The sequence below is a fragment of the Pagrus pagrus genome (genome assembly GCF_965226575.1).
Source record: "Pagrus pagrus genome assembly, chromosome: 4".
NCBI lineage: Eukaryota > Metazoa > Chordata > Actinopteri > Spariformes > Sparidae > Pagrus > Pagrus pagrus.
In genome coordinates this window covers 9,807,127-9,831,060 of record NC_140188.1, presented here as the reverse complement: position 1 = coordinate 9,831,060, position 23,934 = coordinate 9,807,127, and the positions used below count along the sequence as shown (strand labels likewise).

General features: G+C 41.6%; 1 protein-coding gene across 3 annotated transcripts in view; it reads right to left on the bottom strand.

Moving 5' to 3' along the window:
• pitpnm3 (PITPNM family member 3) overlaps nt 1–23,934 on the bottom strand; it is an 89,085-nt gene that overhangs the window by 16,014 nt on the left and 49,137 nt on the right. For all 3 annotated transcript variants that reach the window (XM_084350278.1, XM_084350279.1, XM_084350280.1), the window contains 5 exons: nt 12,339–12,528; nt 9,959–10,081; nt 9,024–9,211; nt 4,508–4,665; nt 3,901–4,071 (listed from right to left, as the gene is read on the bottom strand). In XM_084350278.1, the coding sequence (XP_084206404.1) occupies nt 3,901–4,071; nt 4,508–4,665; nt 9,024–9,211; nt 9,959–10,081; nt 12,339–12,528 (830 nt within the window). The remainder of the gene's footprint in view (nt 1–3,900; nt 4,072–4,507; nt 4,666–9,023; nt 9,212–9,958; nt 10,082–12,338; nt 12,529–23,934) is intronic.

Here is a 23,934-nt window from a genome sequence, read left to right as displayed (position 1 = left end):
ATGGGTGTTAATAAGCAGTCAGATGCAGCCTCATGTTGCCTCGTGTTTAGTTTGTGAAGGATTGGCTACGGCAGCAGAATACAGATTAACAGCCGGCCTCTTAGACATGAGGGAGAATCATGTGTGGCTACTGCATACATACCCACTGTCAGGGCAAAGACCCCGCCACATCAGGATGATGCAGATGATGGAAGCTGACAGATGTTCGTATCAGAGATGTTCGTATCAGAGATGCTAGAGTGGACGGTTTTCTCTGAAATGGGTCTTCTTTTGAAGGATCAGAGATCTTGTTAGATGAGAAAATATGAACGTTTAGGCTAATTAAAATAATTGAAATTAGGTTAAAAATATGTCATCTATATGGCTTTATTTACTGTAGAGTGGTGAGTTAAAAGTGAAAAGACTGTTCTGTTCTCTGAGAGTCTGAATCACTGAGAGATTTTAAAACGTAGTTTGCCACTGGAGCCTTAATTACCATCCTCTTTTTACAGCAATTTCAATCATTAAATGCTATTAGGGGGCGAATGCTGTAGCCTTTTTAAATAATATCTGACGGTGCTCAAGCACTGATTGACAACTAACTAACAAAATTAACTTGGGTCTCATATTCATTGATTTGTCCGTGCATTGGTCGTCATTTAAATTAACAGAAAATATTTGTTGTGAGGTGCAGCGGTCAAATCTTTTCACTTTTACTTTTACTTTACTTTCACTTTTGGGGTTGTGAAATATCTGGATAGATTTTTTTTTACAAGATTGGGCAGGATTTCTAAAACTAACAGGTTGGAAACAGTGAAATAATTGATATCCACAACAGAAGGCAAATGAAATGCCACTCTCATGCACCGCTATGATGACTAGTGAATGTCACCGTTTCTAACTATAGATACTGTGCACTGTTTGCAGTGATTTGTTTACCTGCTCTGAGGTCACACACTGCAATCTGTTATCACTAATGTGCCCCACAGCGCTCAGAGGAGCCCTACTCTCTTTCAGCCTTGGGAACATTAGCACGGCTCTGACTTTCTTTCACAGCACAATAAGCAGAGCGAGGCAGAGAGGAAGGGGGAGATTATTCTGACGGAGAGAAAGAGCCCCTGACTGAAGCATTTTGTGAAACATGCATGAAATTTCTCAGAGATGTGCTGGGGAAGAAGCAGAGAGAGCAGAGGATCAAAACACTGCATGGGATGGTAGGAAGGACGGACACGGAGAGGGAAAAAGCATTAAAAGCTAAAGTTCAGCCCCATTATATGACCAGAAACAGAAAGATTATGATTCAAGCACGAGGCAGGGGAGAGTGATGACAGTGGTAAGAGGAAGGACGAGCAGAGAATTCATAAGGTAAGGGAGGATGATTGCACTGTGGCCTTGAAACGTCTTTGTAACGAAAAGGAACGGAAAGAGACTTTTAACTACAACACCCTCCAGTCCTCGCCACAGAGACGCACCACAACCTAACATTAAAACACCATTACAGCCATGTGATCAATGCTTATAAAAATGACTATAATTCCATGTGCATTTGCTGTCCTGGATGATCATATTTCCCACTGGAGCATAGCTGGAAATCAATAGGAAGAGGGCTCATTCTCTCTATATTAGCAGCATTCATCATAATAAAGCCTCCACTGTTGACGGGTGTTGATGTCAGTGTCATACCCACAGGAGCCTGATTTGATTGGCTCTTCACTCCTGCATAACAACTAATTACCACATTACAGAGCAGGAAATGGGCGATGTGTGCCGCTGTTACTTCTGCGCATCCGTATGTCTGCCTGCGTGTGCACCTGTCTACGTTTTTTTTAAATTAACACCAAACGTGACAGCATCCGAGCTCGGTCAACGGAGCAGAGATGCAAACCCGTAATTAAAACCCGTACTGCTGCAAGCCTGCGTCTTGTGTCTGCTTTTACACTCCATCACCTTTATCAGCACTACTAGCATCACGCTTTGTGACTGGCTGCACATGATTAAGTTAATAAATCACAGCTTGGGCATCCAGTTTACATGGGTAAAAACACTCCGTTATGTACCGCCGTGTGTACAATATGAGGGATACACGAGGATCACTCATGCGTTTGGTGTTTAAACAGGAAGATGATGGAAACCGATTTATTGAACACGAGATGAAGGCACAGTGATTTAGGGTGAGTCAGTTAGAGAAGCTCCTCTCTGACGTTGAATACATAACATTACTGGCTTCATCTGTCTCTACCACCAATGGCTAAATGTTCTGGAACGGCTTCATTCAAACATGACAGGACCTTTATAGAAAATGCCACAATGCTCGCTTAATATTTGGCAGTGAGGGAGCGCTGGCACAGTGTTGAGAGTATCTTCTGTTCTCTAAAAAGCCACCACCGATGGATTTTAAAAACTTGTGCTGACGTTCAAGCCTTGATCAAAGACCGCTGCGACCACTCGGCCCTCATCTTACAGTGAACTGTCAAATACATTTTCTCATCAATTTCAGATAGAGAGTTGATTTTATAATGTGTGACAGTGCAGAGACATACAGTACATTAGAAACAGGATACATTAAGCTGCGGCTTACATTTAAAAAGAAGAAGAAGGGGAGGAAGAAGAAGGAGAAGGAGGAGAAGAAGGAGGAGGAGGAGGAAGAGAATGAGAAGAAGAAGAAGAAGAAGAAACACAACCCCAAAATACACACACACATACAGACAGGGCCTATACTGTACATGCATTAATGTATGGAGAGGTGTCAGAGCAGAGGACTGCCCCGTATGAGGCGCCAGGAGCCGTTAGGGGTTCAGTGCCCTGCCCAAGGGCACCTTGGCAGTGCTCAGGAGGTGAACTGGCACCTCTCCAGCTATCGTTACAGACTCCTGTAGACTGGTCCGAGCGGGTCTTGAATTTAGGGAGGTACTAACTGTAGCTGTTCTGATGACTACTGAGGTTGTTTTTTGTTTTTTACAGATTTTATTTACTTTGTGCAAAAGACAAAACTGTGTCAACCTGTTATATGTGGTACAATATGGTTGTCCTCAAGGTATGTCCCTTAAAAAATGATAATTTTTAAGTCTTTGGATTAATATTTGGTTTAGGGATCTGACAAAACTGCTATGTCCGACCTAGTAAAGAGTGTCACTGTCACTATATCACCAAGATGGCACATTTAACACATTTCTCAAAAGTTATACATATTTCTGATTATTTAATAATGACTAAAAGGGTTTTAAATGTTAAAAAACCTTGCAGCAAACCACAACGTCTTCTGATGTGGGTTCATGCTCGCAGGCTGAAACCCGAACTCAAGCGACCAGTCCTACTTTCTCTCAGTGAGTTAGCGGATACAAGAGCAAGGAAGCCAAGCAAAGTGTCATGGCTGCTGTTTAGAGTGAGTCTCTCTGTCCCAAAAGTGGGCTAAAACATGCTTCAAATAAATCAGTGGCTCATTAAGGACTCGCTCTCTACAACCAGGCCCTCCAGGGGGATTACAGCAGTACTGTGCCACATCTAGCAGACTAATATCTCACATACTGTGCCTGATCCTTAGAGGGGGGTGGCAGGCTAAAGTTCCTGCACCATGAGAAGATGAAGTATAATTACTTCAAACTTGAGGCTTTGGGGGCAGGATTTAGCTATGCCTCTGCAGGGCCGGCTCACACAGATGGGATCGAGGCTCTGTGCACAAGTGCACCTGTGGAAATTCACATTACTTTGTCACTGAGTCTCCCTGCTGCTCTAATCAAGTCCCGCTCACAGGATTCCTCAAAGGTTTCATGCCAGCTTTGAAATGCAAAATCCAAAAGGTTATTAATGTGGCATTACAATTACACCAGAAAATAGATGAACCAATGAAATATTCAGGAGGAGCTGCTCTCGTGTCTCCCCACGTTGGCAAACTGATTTCAAGGATGGATTCACCCATCCTACCTATAAGCATTGAGCGTCCATCTCCCAGAGGGTACCGCTGGTAGCGTGGCACAGCAAACGGCGGCAACTTGTGGAAGAGAGGCTGCAGCAGTGGCTCCAGTCTCGAGGCTGAAGGGTCCGAGGGGTAAAACAGGTTGAAAATCTGAGAGCAGGCCGGATGGAGCTGGCTCACTGAGGGTCAAAAAAACCAAAATGGACAGGAAAAGCCATTAGGTACAGGATTTTAGTGTGAAGTGTGGTGTGAACAATATTACATGGCCATTTGGAAACACCAGAAATAGAATTCAGAAAATACAGGTGATTGTGTTTGGTCCCTGTTTTTATGAGTTAAAGCTTGTTCTGAGGAGAAGAAAAACAAGAAAGAAGAAGAAGGAGTAGAAAAAGAAGAAGAAGAAGAAGAAGAAGAAAATGAAGAAGAAGTCATTATTCCTTGGGGAAATTCAATTTAAAAGATGAAAATGATGAGACGATCCAGCTATGTCATATTGCTGTCACATTTCAATTAAACACCTTTCATACAGTCAAGTGCAGTTCAAAAATAGCTGTTATCTGTGTGTGCATGTGCAATTTAATTCTCTGACATGTTTGGCAAAAGTCTGATTCGTACCCTGGACGGCAGGCAGCACAGTGCGTCTCATGGCCAGCACGAGGCCCAGCGGACAGCCCAGCAGGAAGCAGTCCGACACCTCGAAGTCGAATCGACCGGGGTTCAACACCAGACTGGTGCTGCTGCCGCCACGCACCTCCACACTCTCCTTCATCAAACTGGGGAAAAGACAAAGGACAAAGGACAAAATGGGCCAATCAAATCAGTCCAAATTTGTGGTCCTTTGCAGATAGGGAACAACTGTAAGAGCAAGCACCCAAACAGCAAACTTCACAATGCTAATTTACTGGCTTCACATTATCAAGATGGCCAAGGCAGGCATGTGTGGATCTTGTGAATGTGACTTATTCAGCAATAACAGTGTGATGATTGGGTATTTGTATAATAAACTTTATGATATTAAATTATTGGCACAGCACTTTTCTTAACAAGCTTAGATAAGAAACAAAAACAACAACAACAAGAGGGATATAATGGATCAAAAAACATCAAATGACTGGGGAATGAAATAAAGTTAAATTATTAAAGTGACAAGAGTGGGAATAGAAAATCCAACAAAGTATTAAATATTCATCATTTTTTTCCCCCCATCAACAGAAAGTCTGGAGGGCTCCACATTAAAGCATTTATATCAATAACTGAAACTCTGATTAGGCTGCAGATATCACTTTGTTCACCATACACAATGAGAACAAGTAAAAGCCGGTAAATGTGACTTTAGGTATGTAATAAATACAAAAATGGGGTCAGCATTGATAATATAGGATGTTTTACTTGATGACAAAGAGTGGCTGCTAAGATCAACAGGATGGGTATACAATGATAGTTTTAATATTCAAAGATTAAATGTCAATAATGTTCATGCTGAAACAGGGAAGGCAAATGTCTCGGTCTTGGCACAGATGAGTCAGTGATGCTTCTGCTTTGTCCTGATCCACGAGTTGGCTCGTTTTAACATTCTGGGGTCGTTGTCAGCGCCGGGCCTTTATGACTCATTCTGAGCAGCTCTTCTCTCGGCCTGCATCACGCTCGCAGCTGTTTGAACAGCCGAGCCGGTCTCAGCCACAACCTTCTGCTGACGGACGAGCTCGCTCTGCTCTCTAGCGAGCCAACATTTCCCCATTAAGTCCTGCTTGGGGAGAAAGGATTAGCCGACAGTCTCCAGACATCTTAAAAGCCAAATCAATAGTGCTCTGATTGCCTTCCGCTTCCATTTTGTTTTTTGTCCTCTCTTTTGTAGTGTCCACCCCTTCACTGCTTCCAAACACATCAGTCTGTCTGTTTGTCTGCCTTAATTTATAACTGCTGCAAAATATCCTTATAATTAGTGACTTCTTCCAAACGGCACAAAAGTACTCCCTGTAATAGTATATGTGTGGCTGAAGAGAGAGTGAGCTACTTATCTATAAAGCAAGGACTCTCCGTCTGTATGTCTGTCTCGAGAACTGTTTATCTGATCTACTTCGTACCTGGGACATTTGTTATTGAGGATGGAAGGAAGTGCGGTTTTGAATTTGGTGCAATTTGGACACGCTCAATAAATTAACAGCGAACACCGCCGTGCAGCACCAATGCCGTGGCTTCAACATTCTGGCTTCATGGCGCTGCAGACTGAAGCTGGGCTCTTATATGATCTCATGGGTAAGCAGACTTAAACAAAATGGAGATTAGTGTTGTGCAACAACTTGTTAGTACGAGTCAGGCGTCGTACTGAGAAAAAACTAAACAAAAGCAGTAGGTTCAATGTGCCAAGACGGGTTTTCTATTTTTCAGCAAGAACTGGAGGTGAGATTGTACGTTTCTGTTAACAGTATTATGCTAGCTAACGTTAGCCTCAAGGGCTACAATATTTATTAATATTGATTACATTCAGACACTGAATGTGGCCTTCCATCTGCCCCCTTTCCATTGCATTCACGTCACAACACCACTGTTGGTTGAGTCATCTGCCCCCTGGTTGCCAGTTTGTTGTAGCTAACGTTGCTAAAGCTCACTAGCTAATGCTTACATTGTTTACACTAACATCGCTAGTGCTAATGCACAAGCGCTGGCTAAGGCTAATGTCGCTGACACTAGTTAAGTTGCTCATGCTACCTTGCCGTCACTAATGTTAGCTAGCTAGCATTAGGGCGGTACTGTATGCTGGGTGCATACCATAGTATTTGACGATGTATTATTTAAAAAAAAAAGATTTGTCTACATAAAATGTTTCAGACTGGATCTGTAACCCCTCAAATTACCAGATATCTGTGCCGAACACCATGTTTCACAGAAACTGAGTTAGTTGTTATTTAAAGACTTGACTGTTCTCTACTTCTCTGAACTCCATGTGGATATGTTGCATTTATTTCAATAAAAATTCATGCTCTGAGAAGGGCTTTTTTCACATAAAACACTGCCAGTTGGTGCAGAAAGTAAAGTGTTATGTTCGCTGACAGGCTGAGCAAAATTTCCATTTTTGCAGCTTTAGCACTTCTCATTGAATTGCAGATTGTTACCAATATGTTAAGTAAATATGACAAATATTAGTTTTATTGAGTGAATGGTTGACATGTTTTGAGACATAATTAGCAATGAGCATATGACGTGTCTCAAACTGCTCAGCTTCAGCAGCGAATAGATTTGCCCATGATTGGAATTAAAGCATTGCAAATAAGTTTCTTCTCGTGCATTAAGCATGCACTAAACCTTTCAGTAGCTCTAAATGCACATCATCTTTTTTTTCTCTGAGCACTTTAGACTAAATGGATGTTGTCAATTGTGCCCATTAAGGTGTTTGTTTTCTCTCATGTTGATAAGTTTTCTTTATTACGATCTCTTTGAAAATCTGTCATATTAGCCAAAACACACGTAACTAAAAAAGCCAGAATAGAGTGAAGGAAAAAGTATGGTACACCTTATAAAATCAGCACACTGCTTGCTACACTGTGTGCACTCTCCTTGGTTTTCATAATAACAGAACTAGATTTGCACATGATCTCACAGGCAATTCCCACTCCGGGCCACAGCAGAGCAAAGTGCACACGGAAACGTCTGAAATGGAGTAAAGCAGATGTATACAGTCACCTGTGAGGCCGTTGTGCTAGAGTGGATGATGTCTGAGAAAAGGAGCTTTAACAAGCCCTCCTGCTGACTTGGGAATACCCAGTGGGAAGTGCAGGGGGGAAAGAGCACTTCCAGGAGCAGAGGTAACCCTCCACACGGCGAGGCTCGGGCATAGTCAGGTGTGTAACAGGAAGTGAAAGGTGAGAGGTGCACCGCCGTGAACACAATGTGGCATAACTGTAAACTGATGGGATCCTCCGTTAAGCGACTCTGTGAGTGTGATGGTGTGAACCTAGTGGAGTGTGTGATCTGGAAAGAGAACACTGGTCGCCTGAAGTGAGTCGACATGGCACCCCCTCCAGCCACCCTGACCCGGCTAAATTCAAGCGCTCGGTCTCCCACACAGATTGGCTGGCACAGGCTCAAACAGGCTATTTATAGCCCAGCAGAGGCAGGTAGGCAGGCGGGGCAGTCAAGCTGCAAATATTGATAAAGAGCAGGAGCGAAACAGGGCGACACATTCCTCTAAAAGCTGGATGAGAGCCAGCGCGCAACATCTGGGTCATCATATCTCTTTCAAGACAAATTCAACTTTACAGAATTTCTAACACGACTCTATGTCTGATGTGCAAGTCGTGATTGTTTGTGTGAACTAAATGTTGTTATATATCAAAGATTACTGATTATCATGTTGTTTTTACATTTCTGGATTCATATATGTAATATACAGCGCAAATACTACGTGATAAAACCAAACAATCAAATGATTAACAGGCAAGAGAGGCAGCAAAAGGCAAAAAACATGTATGCTGAAAACAGTAGGATCGTTAACCCTATGAAAAACGAACCTCAAGCAATATTCGCCTGCAACAAGTTTGGCAAGATTGCAAAGATCTTGCAATAATCTAAGAAATTATGTCACAATAAGCTAAAATACCAAAGTAGGCATTCGCAGATAAAACCATCGAAACACCTTTGCACTCATAAAAATAGAGCATTTCTCAAAAAAACAAAAAATCCATATTTCAAAATAATTTATGAAGTGGGCCTCATGCTCTCAAGACAGTGTCTGTATGTTTTACATATGTGGATGAAGGAGGACAATGTTGTTAAACTCCTCTATAAGGGTACATGTAATTTTATATCATGATATAGTACTTGCTGATATATTAATTAAGAAAGTGTTAACTGATTAAAAAGAACAGCAAGAATATCTATTTATGGAAATTTATGCGGCTAAAAATCAATGTCTTTCCCCCCAGCGGTGCAAAATTGCATGTAAACTATAACTATGATTCATGAACCGTAACTCCACATATTGACTTTTCAACATCGCCTTTAATAGCCTGCAACATAATCCCAAAACACAAAGATATTTAATGGACAGACAGCATGAACACTCCTTTATTGTTTCACAGTATATACTGAAACATTGCCCTGTATGTGGGCATGTTCTTGCGTACTGCCTCACCTGGAGAAAAAGCTGTGCTGGCCCGTGGACGAGGTGTCTCCATCGTACGAGTCGCTCTGCTTACGGCTGAGCGGCGGCCCGCCCTGGCCGTGCCCTTCGTTGGGGGCAGAGATATCGATGTTGCTCTTACTGAGCCTCTTGCTAGAACTCAGACCCGGGCTGGACTCCCCGAGCAGGCCCGAGTTATCCTGAGAGGAGAAAGGAGATTGTGTAACGTACCGTAAAAGTCTCATACACTGACAGCAGTGGGTGCACCAGGGAATTACACATAATCGGAGGGGAGTGATGCATTTCCCCAGGTGAACGGTTTAAATGTGGGAGGAAAAAAACTGTGGCTGTGCGAGAGTGGATCTATTAGATGTGAGTGGATTTGAATGGCAAATGGGAGGAGAGGGAGGGAGCAACAGACATATCAGAGAGTGGGGTCAGGCAACGCTCAGCAGAGAGAAAAGACATGAAATGACAAGCTGCTACAGGAGGGCAGTTCAGCCCCCAGTGTTCTCCAAACCAGCAGCGACTCAATGAAAGATCAATAAAACACTGTAATAAATAATCATTTTGTCCACATTAAGAATTTATCTTCCTCAGTGAAAACAGTCTTCGTTGTGCTCGGGAGTAGATTGCCCACAACTGGTGATCCATTCACACAGCATTAACCTCCACTGAGACTTTTTATTTACAACATTTTTTGTGCAAGAATTTTTTTGAATATCGTGCATCAGAGTCTCAGTTTGTTTACTCGAGAGGACAAGGAGTCGTGCCAAGGACACTGCCCCTGATGATCATGTGATAATTAACTCCACTGATTTAAACAAGGTCCAAAACAGGCATGTAATCCTGATCATTTGCAGCGATTGCTTAATAATTCATCAACAGTGAAATGTTCTTTCACCGGCTCTCCCAGCCCTCCATACGCTGTGACAGTGTCCTCCTACCTTCAGGCTCTCGGTGCTGTTGTTCCTGCTGCTGTTGTTGGGGCTGCCGGGCCTCTGGTGGTTGCTGAAGCACAGAGCATCGAAGCACAGCACGCCGCCCACACAGTCCCCCATCAGGCATACCTGCTCGGAAAATAAGCAATTTAGACGCCCTTCACATATGGTGCACTCAGTCAGTGAAAGCTTTAACAGGAGGGAAATTGGAGAGGTGTATGAGTGGAATTCAGAAATGAGACTGTCTATATAAAGCTGTCATGGCACACTGGTTTTGAAAGTTGGTATATAAGAAGACAATGAGTTTAAAGACAAGTTTGAAGGTTAATACTTGTGTTTTTTGATTTGCTTTGTATCAATCCAGAGGTTTTTCACCCGCTTTCTCTATTTGTTTAAACGTGAGCAACTCTTCCTTTTGTATGCGCCTTGTTTTATCCTTGGGTGTCATGTTTTGCCTTATTCTCTGTCTTAGTGTGTTTGTCTTCCCTCCCGTCTAATCCCCAGAGATGTTTTACTCCTCCTGTCTTCCTGTGTTAGCTCATCATGTGTTTTCAGTGTTCCTGGTTTTGTTCCCCATGCTTTTACGGTTTGTTCTGAGTTTAATTTTCTTTAGTTTTTTGTCTGTCTTGTTGCCTACCTTCGTTTTTTTGTCTTTTTTTTACTTCAGCTTTACATTATTAAAGCTCACCTTTTGTTTTTTAACGTCTGACTGAGTGTCATATAATGTGTCTTTCTAATTCAATATAAACACTAATTCATTAATTTCAGCCTTCTTAAATAGGTTTTCTAACCATGATGGAATTAGAGCTGCAACAATGAGTTGTTGACTATTAAGTTAATCAGCAACGTTTTGAGTCGTAAAACGCCCAACATATTCAGATCCCAGCTTCTCATCATCCGGTTTCTTTAGTCTCTTATGACAGTAAAGTGAAAATCTTCAGATTGTGGACAGAACCAAACATTTGAGGAAGGAAATCAACAGTTGAAACAACATGTAAACACTCCAAAGTTAGAATAACTGAATTGTCCTGTTCTTCCCGTTAATGCTGCTTAATTGTGTCACTTTTGCAGTGAGAACACTGCACACTCCAAAGCTTTTCTATATTATTGTAATTGGAAAGTTTTATATCTATATTAGAGTGTGGTGTCATGTGTTTTATTCCTCAAAAGCCTAACCAGGGACAACGACTGCAAATTAGACATTGCTTCAAGTGGTGTTCCCTGTATAGATCCATATGACTACTACTGTGTCAACAAGAAATGAGAAATCTGCAGTGCGGGAATGAAAGACCACACAGCTGATTGTAATACAGGCAATTACACAGAGATCAATCTGTAGAGATAAAACTTCAGAGTGCTGAGTTCAACCATCTTAACGAACAAACCAAGTTGTAGAAATAAGTGGACTTTCACACTCATGTACATTGTACACCAGTATATAAATACAATGAGTGCAGGAAGCATCAACCTATCACAACCAATCTATCCACAATAGCAAAAGCCAATCAATAATTAATGTAATTACCTTTAATGCAATCACCAGTGTGTGATTATTAAATTGTACCTTTTGTTGCTGCTGATTGGTTAATCAGGATCTACCAGTGCCTCTCAATTATGTGCCATCAAGGCCACATTCATACGCGCACTACAGCAGCCCATAGACAAAATGAATGAACTGCAGGAAAACAACAACCATTTGCTTGACACTGCTTTTATATAGTTCAAAGACAGGGGATACAGTATGGAGGCGATTTACAGCGGCTCTGTCCAGGACTACGAACGGGCGAGAAGACACAGCAGACGGGGACAGGGAAGGTATGAAGAAGGAGAGGAGTGAGAGAGTTTGGCGTAGAGCCAGAATCTTTACACATCTTCTCTGTGAATTGAGGATTTATTTGGACCAAACCGCAGATGTTTGTGAAAAGACAAACCAAGATTGTTTTGGTGGGTTTTATTTTGTTTGTGTCGAGTTCAAAGCAAGTGTTGTTTTTACGATGAGTTAACAAGGCAATTAAGCTCATTTTAGTTCAATAAAAGTGAGACACTTGAATTCAGAGGGTGTATTTTTTTTGTTTGATGAGAAAAAATTGGTGTAAAATATTTCCTTTCTTGACTTTTTGTTGTTTTTTTTGTTTACTTATTAGACTGAACTTGCCGCTTTTACATCAGAGATTGAATTGTGGTCCACTAAAACAGTAGAGATCTTGAGCCCTCAGAGGACCTGAGCTCCCACAGATTACATAGCCCACTCAAAAGCAATCTTCACTTCCTCTGACAATCATTGACTTCTATTAAACACCCTGCAGCTCATTATTCAATGATGACAACTCCTAGAGTCAAGGAGTTTTCCTCTCTCCTCTCCAAACCAGACGAAGGCGAGACAGACCTGACCCGTGAATCCCTGCCCGTCCTCTGACTGCAGGAAGCTGTGGTAAACTTGGTTGGCCCGGGCGATCACCGTCGCCACGGCATCCTGGTAGCGAGGAGAGACGATGGCGAGGAGGGGGAGAGCAGCCAGGGGGAGGTGGTCGACGCTGCTGGAGACACAGCTCTCGTCGTAGCTGTATGGGTTCAGGCTGGAAGAGGAGGAAGAAAAGAGGGATGGCAGGAATGAAGGGTTGATCGTTTTAAAGTGCTTTGGGAGTTTTTTCACTTCAATTTTGTAAAATGGTCGTCATCGCTTTCTACGTCACAGTAATGCCAAAAGAAATGAAGGTTATGTTCATTAAATTAAGGTCAACATGTCTAAAATCAAAGATTCTTCAGGTGATGCTTCTTTGATTCTCTTCCACTTGTCTTCTTACATTTATCAACGTCTCATCCAATCTGTTCACAGTGCACTCTATCTGATTTGAGGCAATCCGACTGTGTGTGTGTGTGTGTGTTCGTGTGTGTGTGTACATAAGGAAGATAAGGAAGATGGATGTTATCTCAAGGGATAAAACACAAGAAAACCTGCACAGGTATCAGCCATGAGAGCAGAGTATTTGTGTCTTTAAAGCTGTGTAGACTTTAATGGATGTGTGTGTGTGTGTGTGTGTGTGTGTGTGTGTGTGTGTGTGTGTGTGTGTGTGTGTGTGTGTGTGTGTGTGTGTGTGTGTGTGTGTGTGTGTGTGTGTGTCACATTGACGGCGCAGACGCAGATCAAGCGGGAACACTTTATGTGACAGCATGGGGAAACAGTAAAAGATGGTGTTGCCCTGCGCTCTTTCCTTGAGCAGCACCGTCACCATCCATCAGGTGCTCAGATTACTGGAAGAAGCAGCGACGCCACACCAAGGCTGAAATAAGTCAGCGGCCACGGACACCTCACTACACAGAGGGGCACGACCTCTCCACAGGTATGAGGGCCGACATAAAAATGTATATGACGCAACATTTTGGTAAGTACACAGTTGCTCACCAGGATACGGCTTAGGTTACACGATCAATAATAATTTCATCTCTGTTCAGTCTATTGAATACAGAAATAGATGTGTGACATTGTTAAGCCTGGCTAAACACCAAAACTGAAAGCAAGGAGAAGAAAAGAGGAGGCCTGGCTCCACCTCCAGAAACCATTCGATATTTTTCTTTTAGTCAACAAAGTTCCATGAAAAGACGGAAAGTCACTATTTGAAATCTGTCTCTCAGTGCTTTCAAACTCTGAAACCATGAATCATACAACACCTTCTATGGCTAGATGTTACGATTGTGAAAAGCACAAGCTCAAGGTGACAGGCCATAAAAATACTGATACTTTCAATAGGTTAAAATGATCCTTACAGCTTGACATTAAATTAATATCAATATGATCTAACTAAACTCACTAAATAAGCAGATGACTGCATTTTCCAAAATGTGTGAAATGTTCCCGTTGTTCTGATAATTGGACTGGCAGTAAAACCAAGCAGGCCCACTGTGCCTCTTGGGATTGATAAACTTTGTTTAATTAGAGTCGACATTGTGTTGCCATAGTAACTAATAATACGTCTGTGTACCTGCTATGCAGGGAAATGTTTTTTTTTCCCACTCTGGTAACAATTGAGACTCAATAATATTCACTGAGTGTGAATGTCCTGTTGTATATTAGTCAGATTAAGTAATTTACTTGATTGCTTACAATGACGGCATGATTGTCTAAATTTCTCATTATAGTCCAATTTTCAGGTTCAAAGCACTTTTCATTATTCTGATAAATCTTTCCAAATTTTGGATTTTTTTCCCCCTCTAATTACATTCATGACTCTGTGCTACCACATGGATAAAGCAGCAATGGGAAATTTATGTTGCAATTACAAAGTCCCATTCTGCGGGCTTTAGGAAACCTGTTCGGACACTTAATTTGATTGTTTCTCCCCTAGCAACACCGTGTTCACCAGTCGGTCTGTGACATCTACGGTGGATAAATCCACCTCCACAGACCCCGCTGCCAACATCATCGCAAACACAGTGACAGATCTGTGTTGGCAGGCAATTATTTACTTCACCTGACAGAGTAAATAGAGTGAAAAATGTTTCTGTCAACCTGCTCTGTTCGACAAAAATATGTAAAAATTAAACTGGGAAGCCATAAAAGGATCTTTACCATAGATAATAAAAAACAATAGTAAATAGATAGTGAAAAATAGTCTGAATTAAAGTATGTATTTCCGTAAAAGTAATTCCTATTATCCGTGTATATTTAAAAACATTTAGTGAAGAAAACTGGCTAAATGAGGACAAAATGAAACCCTTAACGCTGTATTTTCCTGCCTGATACCTGCTTTGTGAACTCCAGCGACTGATTAGTGTAGCATCACTCTTTAAATAGAGATGTAAAAAGAGCACCTGCAAGTCTTAGTCTGACAGAAACAGTTCACACCATCATTAAGATCTTCCTGTATGTAAGATGATAGGATGAAAATCAGCCATGCAACTTGAGCACTGATCAAAACCTGCAATCATGCGTGTAATCATAACGCAATCAAACATCAGTTATAATCACACGTTACTGTGATTATGCCTGCTTCAATTACAAGAATAATTATATTAATATAATAAGATAATAATGTTTACATTGCTCTGCCTTTGTTTTATTGCCTTAATCAAATTATAATTGTTTAAATCAATGAGCATGTAAATGTGGAAGGTAACATAACTTGAAGAAACTGAGGAATTGAGGGTGGACGCATTAGTGTTTTTACACCACTAGCAAAAGAGCTTTGGACCAAGATGGGCCGGGGTTAGCTGGTTAGCATGCTCGAATTCAAACAAATAGGGGACAGCCTATAACCAGAGTAACTGCGACCTGCTGCTAACTGTACAATAGCTGTCATTAGCTAGGTAGCTCAGCTAGCTGTGCAGTTAGAGGTCAAATTAGCTGACTGTGCCCGGACTGGGAATTCATCGCACCAGGGGAGGGTTGGTGTTGTTTACTGTTGGATTATCACCTCTCGCAGCTAGGTAGTTAGCATGCTAACATAACAATACAAAAAAACTGTTGTTTCTTCACATTCTGTTGATAATTTTAGTTCATTTTCGAATGTTTTCATCTTAAATTCTGACATATTGCACCTTTAACTAATGACACTTGAGATTCAAAGCTTTTAAACATTATTTAATGTCACATTTCAATCATCACAAGCTGACATATAACTGAAAAGTATATTAATTGCTCTAAATATTAAGATCAATAAATGCAGATAAGAATCAGCTCTTCAACAACAGACCAGCCTATGTCACTGCAGTGTTGATGTACTGAACCTGCTCTAGCTCATACTGTATTAGGGACCTATAACGCACATGTAAGAACGAGGTTTTCTTATGATTCTAATGTTTTTCCAGTAAACGCTAAATGAACGTTAGTATGTTTGACTTCTTTGTTATCGGATCAAAAGCATATTCGCCGCGTCTCTCCTTTAGCTTCACACGTGGCAGCTGCGAGGGGAGTCACATCCGAGGACGCGTCTCTGATGTGTAGCTGTCGGTAGATCACCTCGAGCTTCCTGAAATCCTGTTTGCCTCCGCGGTGTCAGCTCTGCCACTGTGTGCTCTCGAAGGCAGCTTTCTGAGACAACGCTTTGAGATGCAGATTTGTAAGAAAACAGGGAAAAATGGAAACCTTTGTTATATATTCACTGGAACGGTACTGCACACGGTTATTTGCATAACAAGAGTGACTTCCTGTTTGAAATATTCAGCTCAGAAAACTCAAGCACAGACGCGTGGAAACATAATGCTCTTGGAGGAAAACTTGCTGTGTCATGACTTAAACTACCATGATTTTTCTTTACCAGGTGCTTGTTTACTGAGTTTTGGAACTGAAATGACAAGTACAATATCGCTGAGGGTTTGGTCACCTGTCCCTGATCTTATTAAATCATATTAGAGTCTTGTTAACAAGACACTTATTGAGTAAGAAGCCAAAACAAAAAGCTCCAATTACTATTCAAAACACAGCTCTGCCTCTGAACGGGGTTCACAAGTCGCAGGACAGGAACAGAGGTCTAACACCTGCCGCGCTGCTCGACAAATGTCAGGTGAGACGCTCATTATTTGTGTTGCATAATTACTTGATTATGCAAGCACTTGTATGTATCATTACCGCAGAGCAGCCACTGTTTTACATTCAAAAGAGTGCACATAAATTATTTGTTTGTTCATGGGTGTGTGTGCACGAGCCAAACTGTCCTCCGGGTTGTTTGCAGAGGCAGTTTGAAGGTCTAACGTCCTCGAGGGCTGCAGGTTATTCTGTGTTCAGAATCGATGGTCCTAATTAATGTGAGGCGATCATTAACACTTTTGTCTATACAAACATGTGCTTTGGAAAGCGTCGCCCCACCAAACCATCCAAAACCCATCTGCATTTAATGGCTATAATTAATCTTGATTTAAGAATAATTTCCTCTAAAATGCCAGTGATCGATATAGTAGCGGCTGTGATACCAGGCGAACAGTTTTGATGGAGAGTGGTGTATTTGCTGTCAGAAGCAGATGGTGCTCTATAGTCTGGTTTTTATAGGCCTAGTATATGACTGTAGATTTAAATCCTTAATTAGGAGCATGTGTTCATCCAAAATGTCAACAAACAGGCTGCAGGAAAGACAGACTTGACATCCATCAGTCAGCACAGAGATGGCAGATAATTAAAGGTCCCATCTATGCTCAATTTCAGGTTCATACTTTTATTTTCTGTGCCTACTAGCAAACGTTTGCGTTTACATTGAAAAAAAGCATTATTTCCCTCATACTGTCCATTGCTGCAGCTGCTCTATTCAGCCTCTGTCTGAACATGTTTTTGAGCCCCCCCGTCTCTTTAAGGCCCACCTCCCGTAAAGCCCGGTCTGCTCTGATTGGCCAGCTCTCATCAGCCGGAGAAGGCACCGCCCACCATGTTTCCGAATCAGCTCTGCTAGTGTTTTTTACAACCAGGGATGTGCGGGGGGTGTGGCCAGGGATGGTGACTGTATAGTTGTGACATCACAACATGTTTTCACTCCAAACTCATCAAATCCAGCAGTCTTGTTAGTGGCCTGAAGCTTCAAACTACAGCCCTGCACTGGGGTATCTAATATGCAGGAGTGAATGTTAAACATTTTCATGGGAACAGGCGGTAATGGAGGAGCGGGATGAAGAAAACAGCCCTGCGCAGGGCTCTACTGCAAACTATGATGCTCTACCTACCCCCCAGGTATGCACGTGAAGGGCTCCGCTGTCAAGTCAGCACTAATATGTTATACGCAACATCAGGTTACGCTTTCAAAATGAAGGCTCGGTCGTTAAGTTACAGTACGTGATGTACGACATGTGGTTACACATATGATAAGATATATTATGATTTTAAGAATGTTGTTAACTTTGTCAAACACAGTTTGGTTAGGGTTATGAAAAGATCCTACTTAGGGTTAGGGCTAACTTACTTACATTACATCAGTTAAAAATAAATCACTCTTGAATCTTGGTCACGAAAAGGAAAGGGAAAGTCCTGTGAATGACCCACACAACCACCCCAAACACAAAATAGTTATGTCGCCCTTTATACTAGCGCACTAGCTGCTGTATTTGAAAACCAAGCTGATCATCAAAACTTTACAGAAGTTCTGACAGCACGTTTGAAGTCATAGTTTCTGAATATGGGCTGTGTGCATTTCTCTGTGGATTGAGGATTTTGATGCTTTCACAGCTTATGTCACACCTAGACCTGCCTTATAGTCAAAACAAGACTGAAATCTCACTTTCTGCAATGTAAAATCCTTAATTATGCTACTGGGGAGGCTGTCTGCACATCAAAAAGGGCACATCAACCGAGCCCTGAATGGCAGAGGAGCATGCCTCACATCACTGTGACGACTCTGCTTCTGTCATTTCAAGATGTGAGTCATTTGTTCACAAGCGGCGGCATTTACCCCCACTCACATCTCTCTGCTCTAATTAGTAAAAATGCAAGCGATATTGACTGAGACTGTGCTGAGGTCATATTGAGGTGTCACCGAAGCGCACATCTTTGAAGAGTCACTTACATAAGAGGGGAAAAAAAGGCTCAAAAAGCCTAATTTGCTGCACTGTTAGGAGGGAGCACTTGGCTTTAGTTGGGCTGTAAGGTTATCTTTCATTTACAGGTTATCGCTTCGACCATGTTAATTTTTCTGCCACTCAGTGACATCTAAATGCAGGGTAATTATATAACCCTTCTAGAGATGTACAGAAGTCTTCCTCAAGGTTTGTAGAGAAGCGGAGAGAAGATATGGAGGATTGAGCCGATTAAAACGTCGAATCTGCCTCATCTCTCGCTGCATAACCTTGGGACGGCATCTATTATCTTGCCACCCTCTTGCCTCTCTCCACATAATGTCGCACTGACTACTCTGAAGTCTGTCACATTCCTGCATAATTGCTCTCCCCGTCTCCTAATGGCTGGCTTAGCACTGCACAGTGTTTTTGCACAATTAACATGAACAGCAGCGGGCCTCTGCAGAAGCTTCCTAATTAGGGAGAAGGCCCAGAAACTGTAGCAGCACGTCCACCACCGCCGATGGCCAAGATAATGAGTCTCTGTCTCCCTGAACTGAGGTCACTCGCTGTGCGGACGGACAAATGGACTTCCTCCTAACCCTCCTCTGCTTTCTCTGACAGAGAGCTGATCTTTACAATGACACTGAGTCGAAGCTTTAAATAAAAATGTTTCTCTCCTTTCAAACTGTGACAGAGGCGTGTGTGTTGGCTGCGTGAGGAAATCAATTTCAGAGACTTTTCACCGTCTCTGTTAATTGGACGTGCTATGGTGTGAGCTCCTTTCTGGCTGTTTTTGTGTGGGATGTATACATGCGAGTGTGTTTACAGATTACACGTGTGTGCTGTCTTGACACCCAGCTCCCAGCCAGCGCTGGCAGGTACATTCATTAGCAGGCAGAGCAAATAATGAGCACTCAGAGCACCTCGGAGCACAGCGGGCCTTCGACACGCCGGGCAACAAGGACAACACAAGCTGAAAAACATCTTCATTCTCTACTGGGACACCCAACGGTACATAAGGAATTATCAAGCCTTGAGACAAAAGTGGTGTGTTTATGTGAAAGTTTGTCTTTGAGGCGCTAAGCGATTTTGCCACCTCCACTCCGCGGTGCGATTTCCAGCCAAGCTGTTACCCAGAATGCGAGTAAATTACCCACACAGCAGCGAGTCCTTCCCGCGGGGCTGCCTATTCCTCTGATGTTTATGTTGGCATGCAAATAAATGAGGCTCCGCACACCCACAAGTCCAACACTGTCATTAGAGCAAACACGGCTAACTGACAAAAGTGGAGTTGAATGAGTGTTGTGTTTGTTGCCGCGTGGGCGTGTTTGAATGCCTACCGACTGCACATACTGAGAGGGTATGTTCAAGACCTGGAGCCATCTGGGCTAAGTAAGCTCTGTCTAATGTCAGTGGAGAGTTCAAACACATATTCGCATCTTATTGTTTCAGAAGATTTTCAACTGGCAGCAAATGAGCTGAATTTTGGTCCGACTTTGGTTCTTAATACTCACAGTTTAGAAAATAGAGCTAAAACAATATATTGCTGGATATTAGCTTATCATAGATACAGTACTATGTGTCAGCCAATGTTAACCAAGAAATTCAGATTTTTCAACTGTAGAATGAGCCTCAACAATCCAGTAACAGTCTGGCTATAATATAAATATTACTATATTATATAACATGCAAAAAAAGGAAATATAAAAGCATGAATGAGTAAACTGAAAGATATATGAATAAACAAAGAGTCCAGTCAGAGACGCTTACGTCAAGGCAGGCAACATTCATTGGGTTCGTTGGTTCTTTGGGTGATTCTAATTAATTAATTTTACTTTACTGACTTTATTATCAGATTGGGTTTGAATATTGTCTCTAATTGACTTATTATCCACATAGTAAAGTACAGTATTAATTGACAACCAGTACTAGTTTTCTTATGGCCTGAAATATGATAACAAGCCTTAAAAGTCATGTGAGCAGCGTTAGCCATCATTAGCTAATCATGTTCATTTCTCCACTGGGTCTCCCCACATTATAACGTTTTATTTTCTAATCCTAATCTGTTCCTGGTCTCTTGGACACCTACAGGCTCATGATTTTAAGTTTGAGGTCCATCATGTGCGTGTGGAAATAAATTTACAACCTCTTGTGTCAACGAAAAGTGTTCAAACAACCATTTAGATCAAGTCATTCTTCTTATCTTCTTATTGTTGAGCTTGGTCTGACTCCCTTTAACTACGTCACTTCTGGTTTGTAATTTTAGACCCGGAAGCAAAATTCTCTGACAAAAATGACTCCAGAAGTCACACAGAAGTGTGTAGATATGTATATGTTCTTTAAAATAGTTTCTACAAAATGTAATATAAATGTATTTCTTTATGATTTGTAGCACGCCGTGGTCAGTTATATCACTGCAAATAATCCAACAGCATTGCTTTGGACATGCAGAACGAAGTTTACTCTTGAGTAAAATAATTACTTCATTAACATTTACAGCACTTTGATTGTAATTGCTTTAAGAGGGTCAGGTATGAGTGTAACAGAGATGTGCAACGAGAGGGGTGTGTTGAACCCAGAGAGAGAGAAGGTGGGTGTATCATGTTGTGTTGCTGTTGATTAAAGACGAGTATTTATTGCTTTTTGCCCACAGCCCAGAGGGACGGGAGAAAGACAAAGTCATACAGTACAGTCTTAGTAAGACAAACAAGGAATATATTGGGGGAGGTAATCCTTCCTGAACAAGCAAGTTGACCAATAGTATCAAGTAAACAAAACCAACAGCTGAGCACATGAGGAGGATGCTTCTTGACACACGTGATCATGGGTTGACTCCCGTTAACTCACCAGAAAAAGCAGCAACTTTCACTTTCCACTCTTATTTATTTACACTCGAGAGAGTTTATTCTCATGACCGTAGCTTTATTTATGTCTTTTTTTTTTTTTTTACAAACAATTTGCTTTCCTCTCCACACGCAAAACTTTAGCTTGACTAGTGAAGCGAATAACAAATTTAAATGCACCTTAAGCTGCTTTCTGAGGTTACAACCACTCTGGGTTTTTTAACAAAATCCTGTTAGAACTTAATCCTGCTGAAGAAAAACAAAGTCTACTAATGGACAAATAAAACCTGCTGCAGGAAGATAAATCTTATTAAAGACCAAGAAATAATGTGGAGTCAGTTCATTATACAGTGCTTTCTATATTTTTTGGTTTGTGCATATGAATTAATTATTTCTCTTTTTAATTGACCGTTTATTTAATCATTTATTACTTCAATTCTTTCCCAACAGCTTACGTCTTTTTAGACATAGCATTTTAAAAAGAATGGGTTTCTTTTCAAGCACAATTTCATGCCCGAATGTAAATCGTGTGTGTTTCATACAAGAACAGGCAATCCTGATGCGGCAATAACTCGATTCTGCTCGACTCCCATGGGAAGCTGTTGTTTTAAATATTTCATCTGGTGATGTGGTGAAAGCTAAGCGGACGTCAAGCTGCCTCGCAGATACAGCACTCAAATCTCTTTACACTCGTCTCACTTCCAGTCGGGAACTTTCTCCTGCTGAACGTCAATCTCAGAACAAGACAGGAGCCTCGACTAGACTGCCAAACACATTCTCTCTGCCACGCTGATTACTGACAATTCAGACAACAACATCCATAGCATATAATTGGAAAGCAGCAGAGCAACTAAGTGACACTGTCAAAGAAAAAAGAAAAAAAAAAACTGTTGACCACTGGGACATGTGACATTAAATGTGAAATGAAATCATTAGTTACGCCTAAGCAGCTCTCAGCACAGACTGCCTAAAAAAAGAGCAAATACGTGAACGCAGACATGTTTTCACCGCCTGCATCTCAAGAGCGTCTTCCAGCCAAGGACTTCGGCGCTTTACAGAGATGATTGCAAGGAAATACGTCTTTTAAAAATGGAGATAATACTGTTTAATTTATAAATCAGGGAATTATTCATAATAACTGCCACTCTGAAAATGATACCACACATGAAACCTGCATACAAATTAACAGCAGATAATTAGAGAAAAAGATCCTACCTCATTATCAAACTGTACAATGACATTCAGTGAGGAGACACCTCCAGGACTTAACAATTAAAAACCAGCAGCATTTAAAAAGGTTAAGAGTTAAATATTGTGCATGGCCACATGCTTGCATGGGCTGGGAAATGTCATCAGAATACTAATTAACTGTTTCAGGGTCTTTGGTTACTATATTTTCTCGATTAACCTTCACCATCGTCCTAGCCGACCACGCATTTTTGCATCTATGCTAATTCTCGCAGGCATTCATTCATCCTGGGCAGATTTCTCAAATGTCTCTGTAAAGAGAAAAAGCCCTGGTGATAATGACAGTTGAATATGAAAACACAAAATGCAGCAGTTATTCCAAACATCTTGGCAGGTTGGATTGCTACCCAGTGTCAAAAACAATCTGATTCAATCTAATCGCTCAAAACACCTCACCAAATAGTTTGAGACACAAGATTGCCCTTTTTTCACAGCAGATATTTTGACTCCTAAGGCTGACAGGTGAAACTAACAGGGCAATCATAAAAGGTGGAGGAAAAAACACAAAGACAGGAAGTGGAGAGTAAAACATGACACATGAGGATAAATCTTCCAAAATAAAACAAGAAATAACTAAACAAAAACCCAAACCATGACGCTCAGTAAGCTGTGACAGTGTGACGGTCAGCAAACATGCGCGACAACAGGACCCTGAAACAGAAGCAGCTTTAAATAGAATCCATCGATCGCTGATTTAATTATTTACACCTGCGATTTTCATCCTGTAACATGTGAAACTCACTTGGGTGAGATGCAGCATTGAGTTATTTCAGGCAGAGCACTTAAGCGGTCCTCACATTAGCTGAGTCATGAATGCTTCACAATCACTGGCTCATTCAGCTGACCAGTAACACACAGTAACACAAAAATCAGCCGACACCACCCCTAACCTCTTGTGATGTGTTTTGACTAATATTCAATTTTTAAATGGTGTCAGCTATTAGGGGCGGATTAATTCTACTAGTAGAGTCCTTGTTGCTGCTCGGATTCGCTCTCTGAGAGCAGAGTCTTTCCAACAAAATCTTACTGAGTGACCATTTGCAATAAATGCATCCGTCTTGCCAAGCTCCACACAGTCTTACACCTCCTAAGTCTAACTACGTCAGTCGGCAGCCTGTGGAAGGAGCTGCAGTTGATATTAGCAACTCGGACACTGAAATTCACCGTCTTTCTCCTTGTTACATTGAAGTGTGAGGAAGAAGACAACAACAGCAATGTCAACTCCGATGTTCATGTTGTCCAGAAAAAGCATGATCGATGCGATCAGATTTATGATCTGGCGAGAGGAGATGCATATACAGCTAGACAACGAATTAACAAAAATAACCATTAACCGAAACATATCATTTCTAACCCTGTGATACCTTGTGTGAATTAGGCCCATAATCAGTTTTTTACCTGATGTCTGCTCGGCTTTCC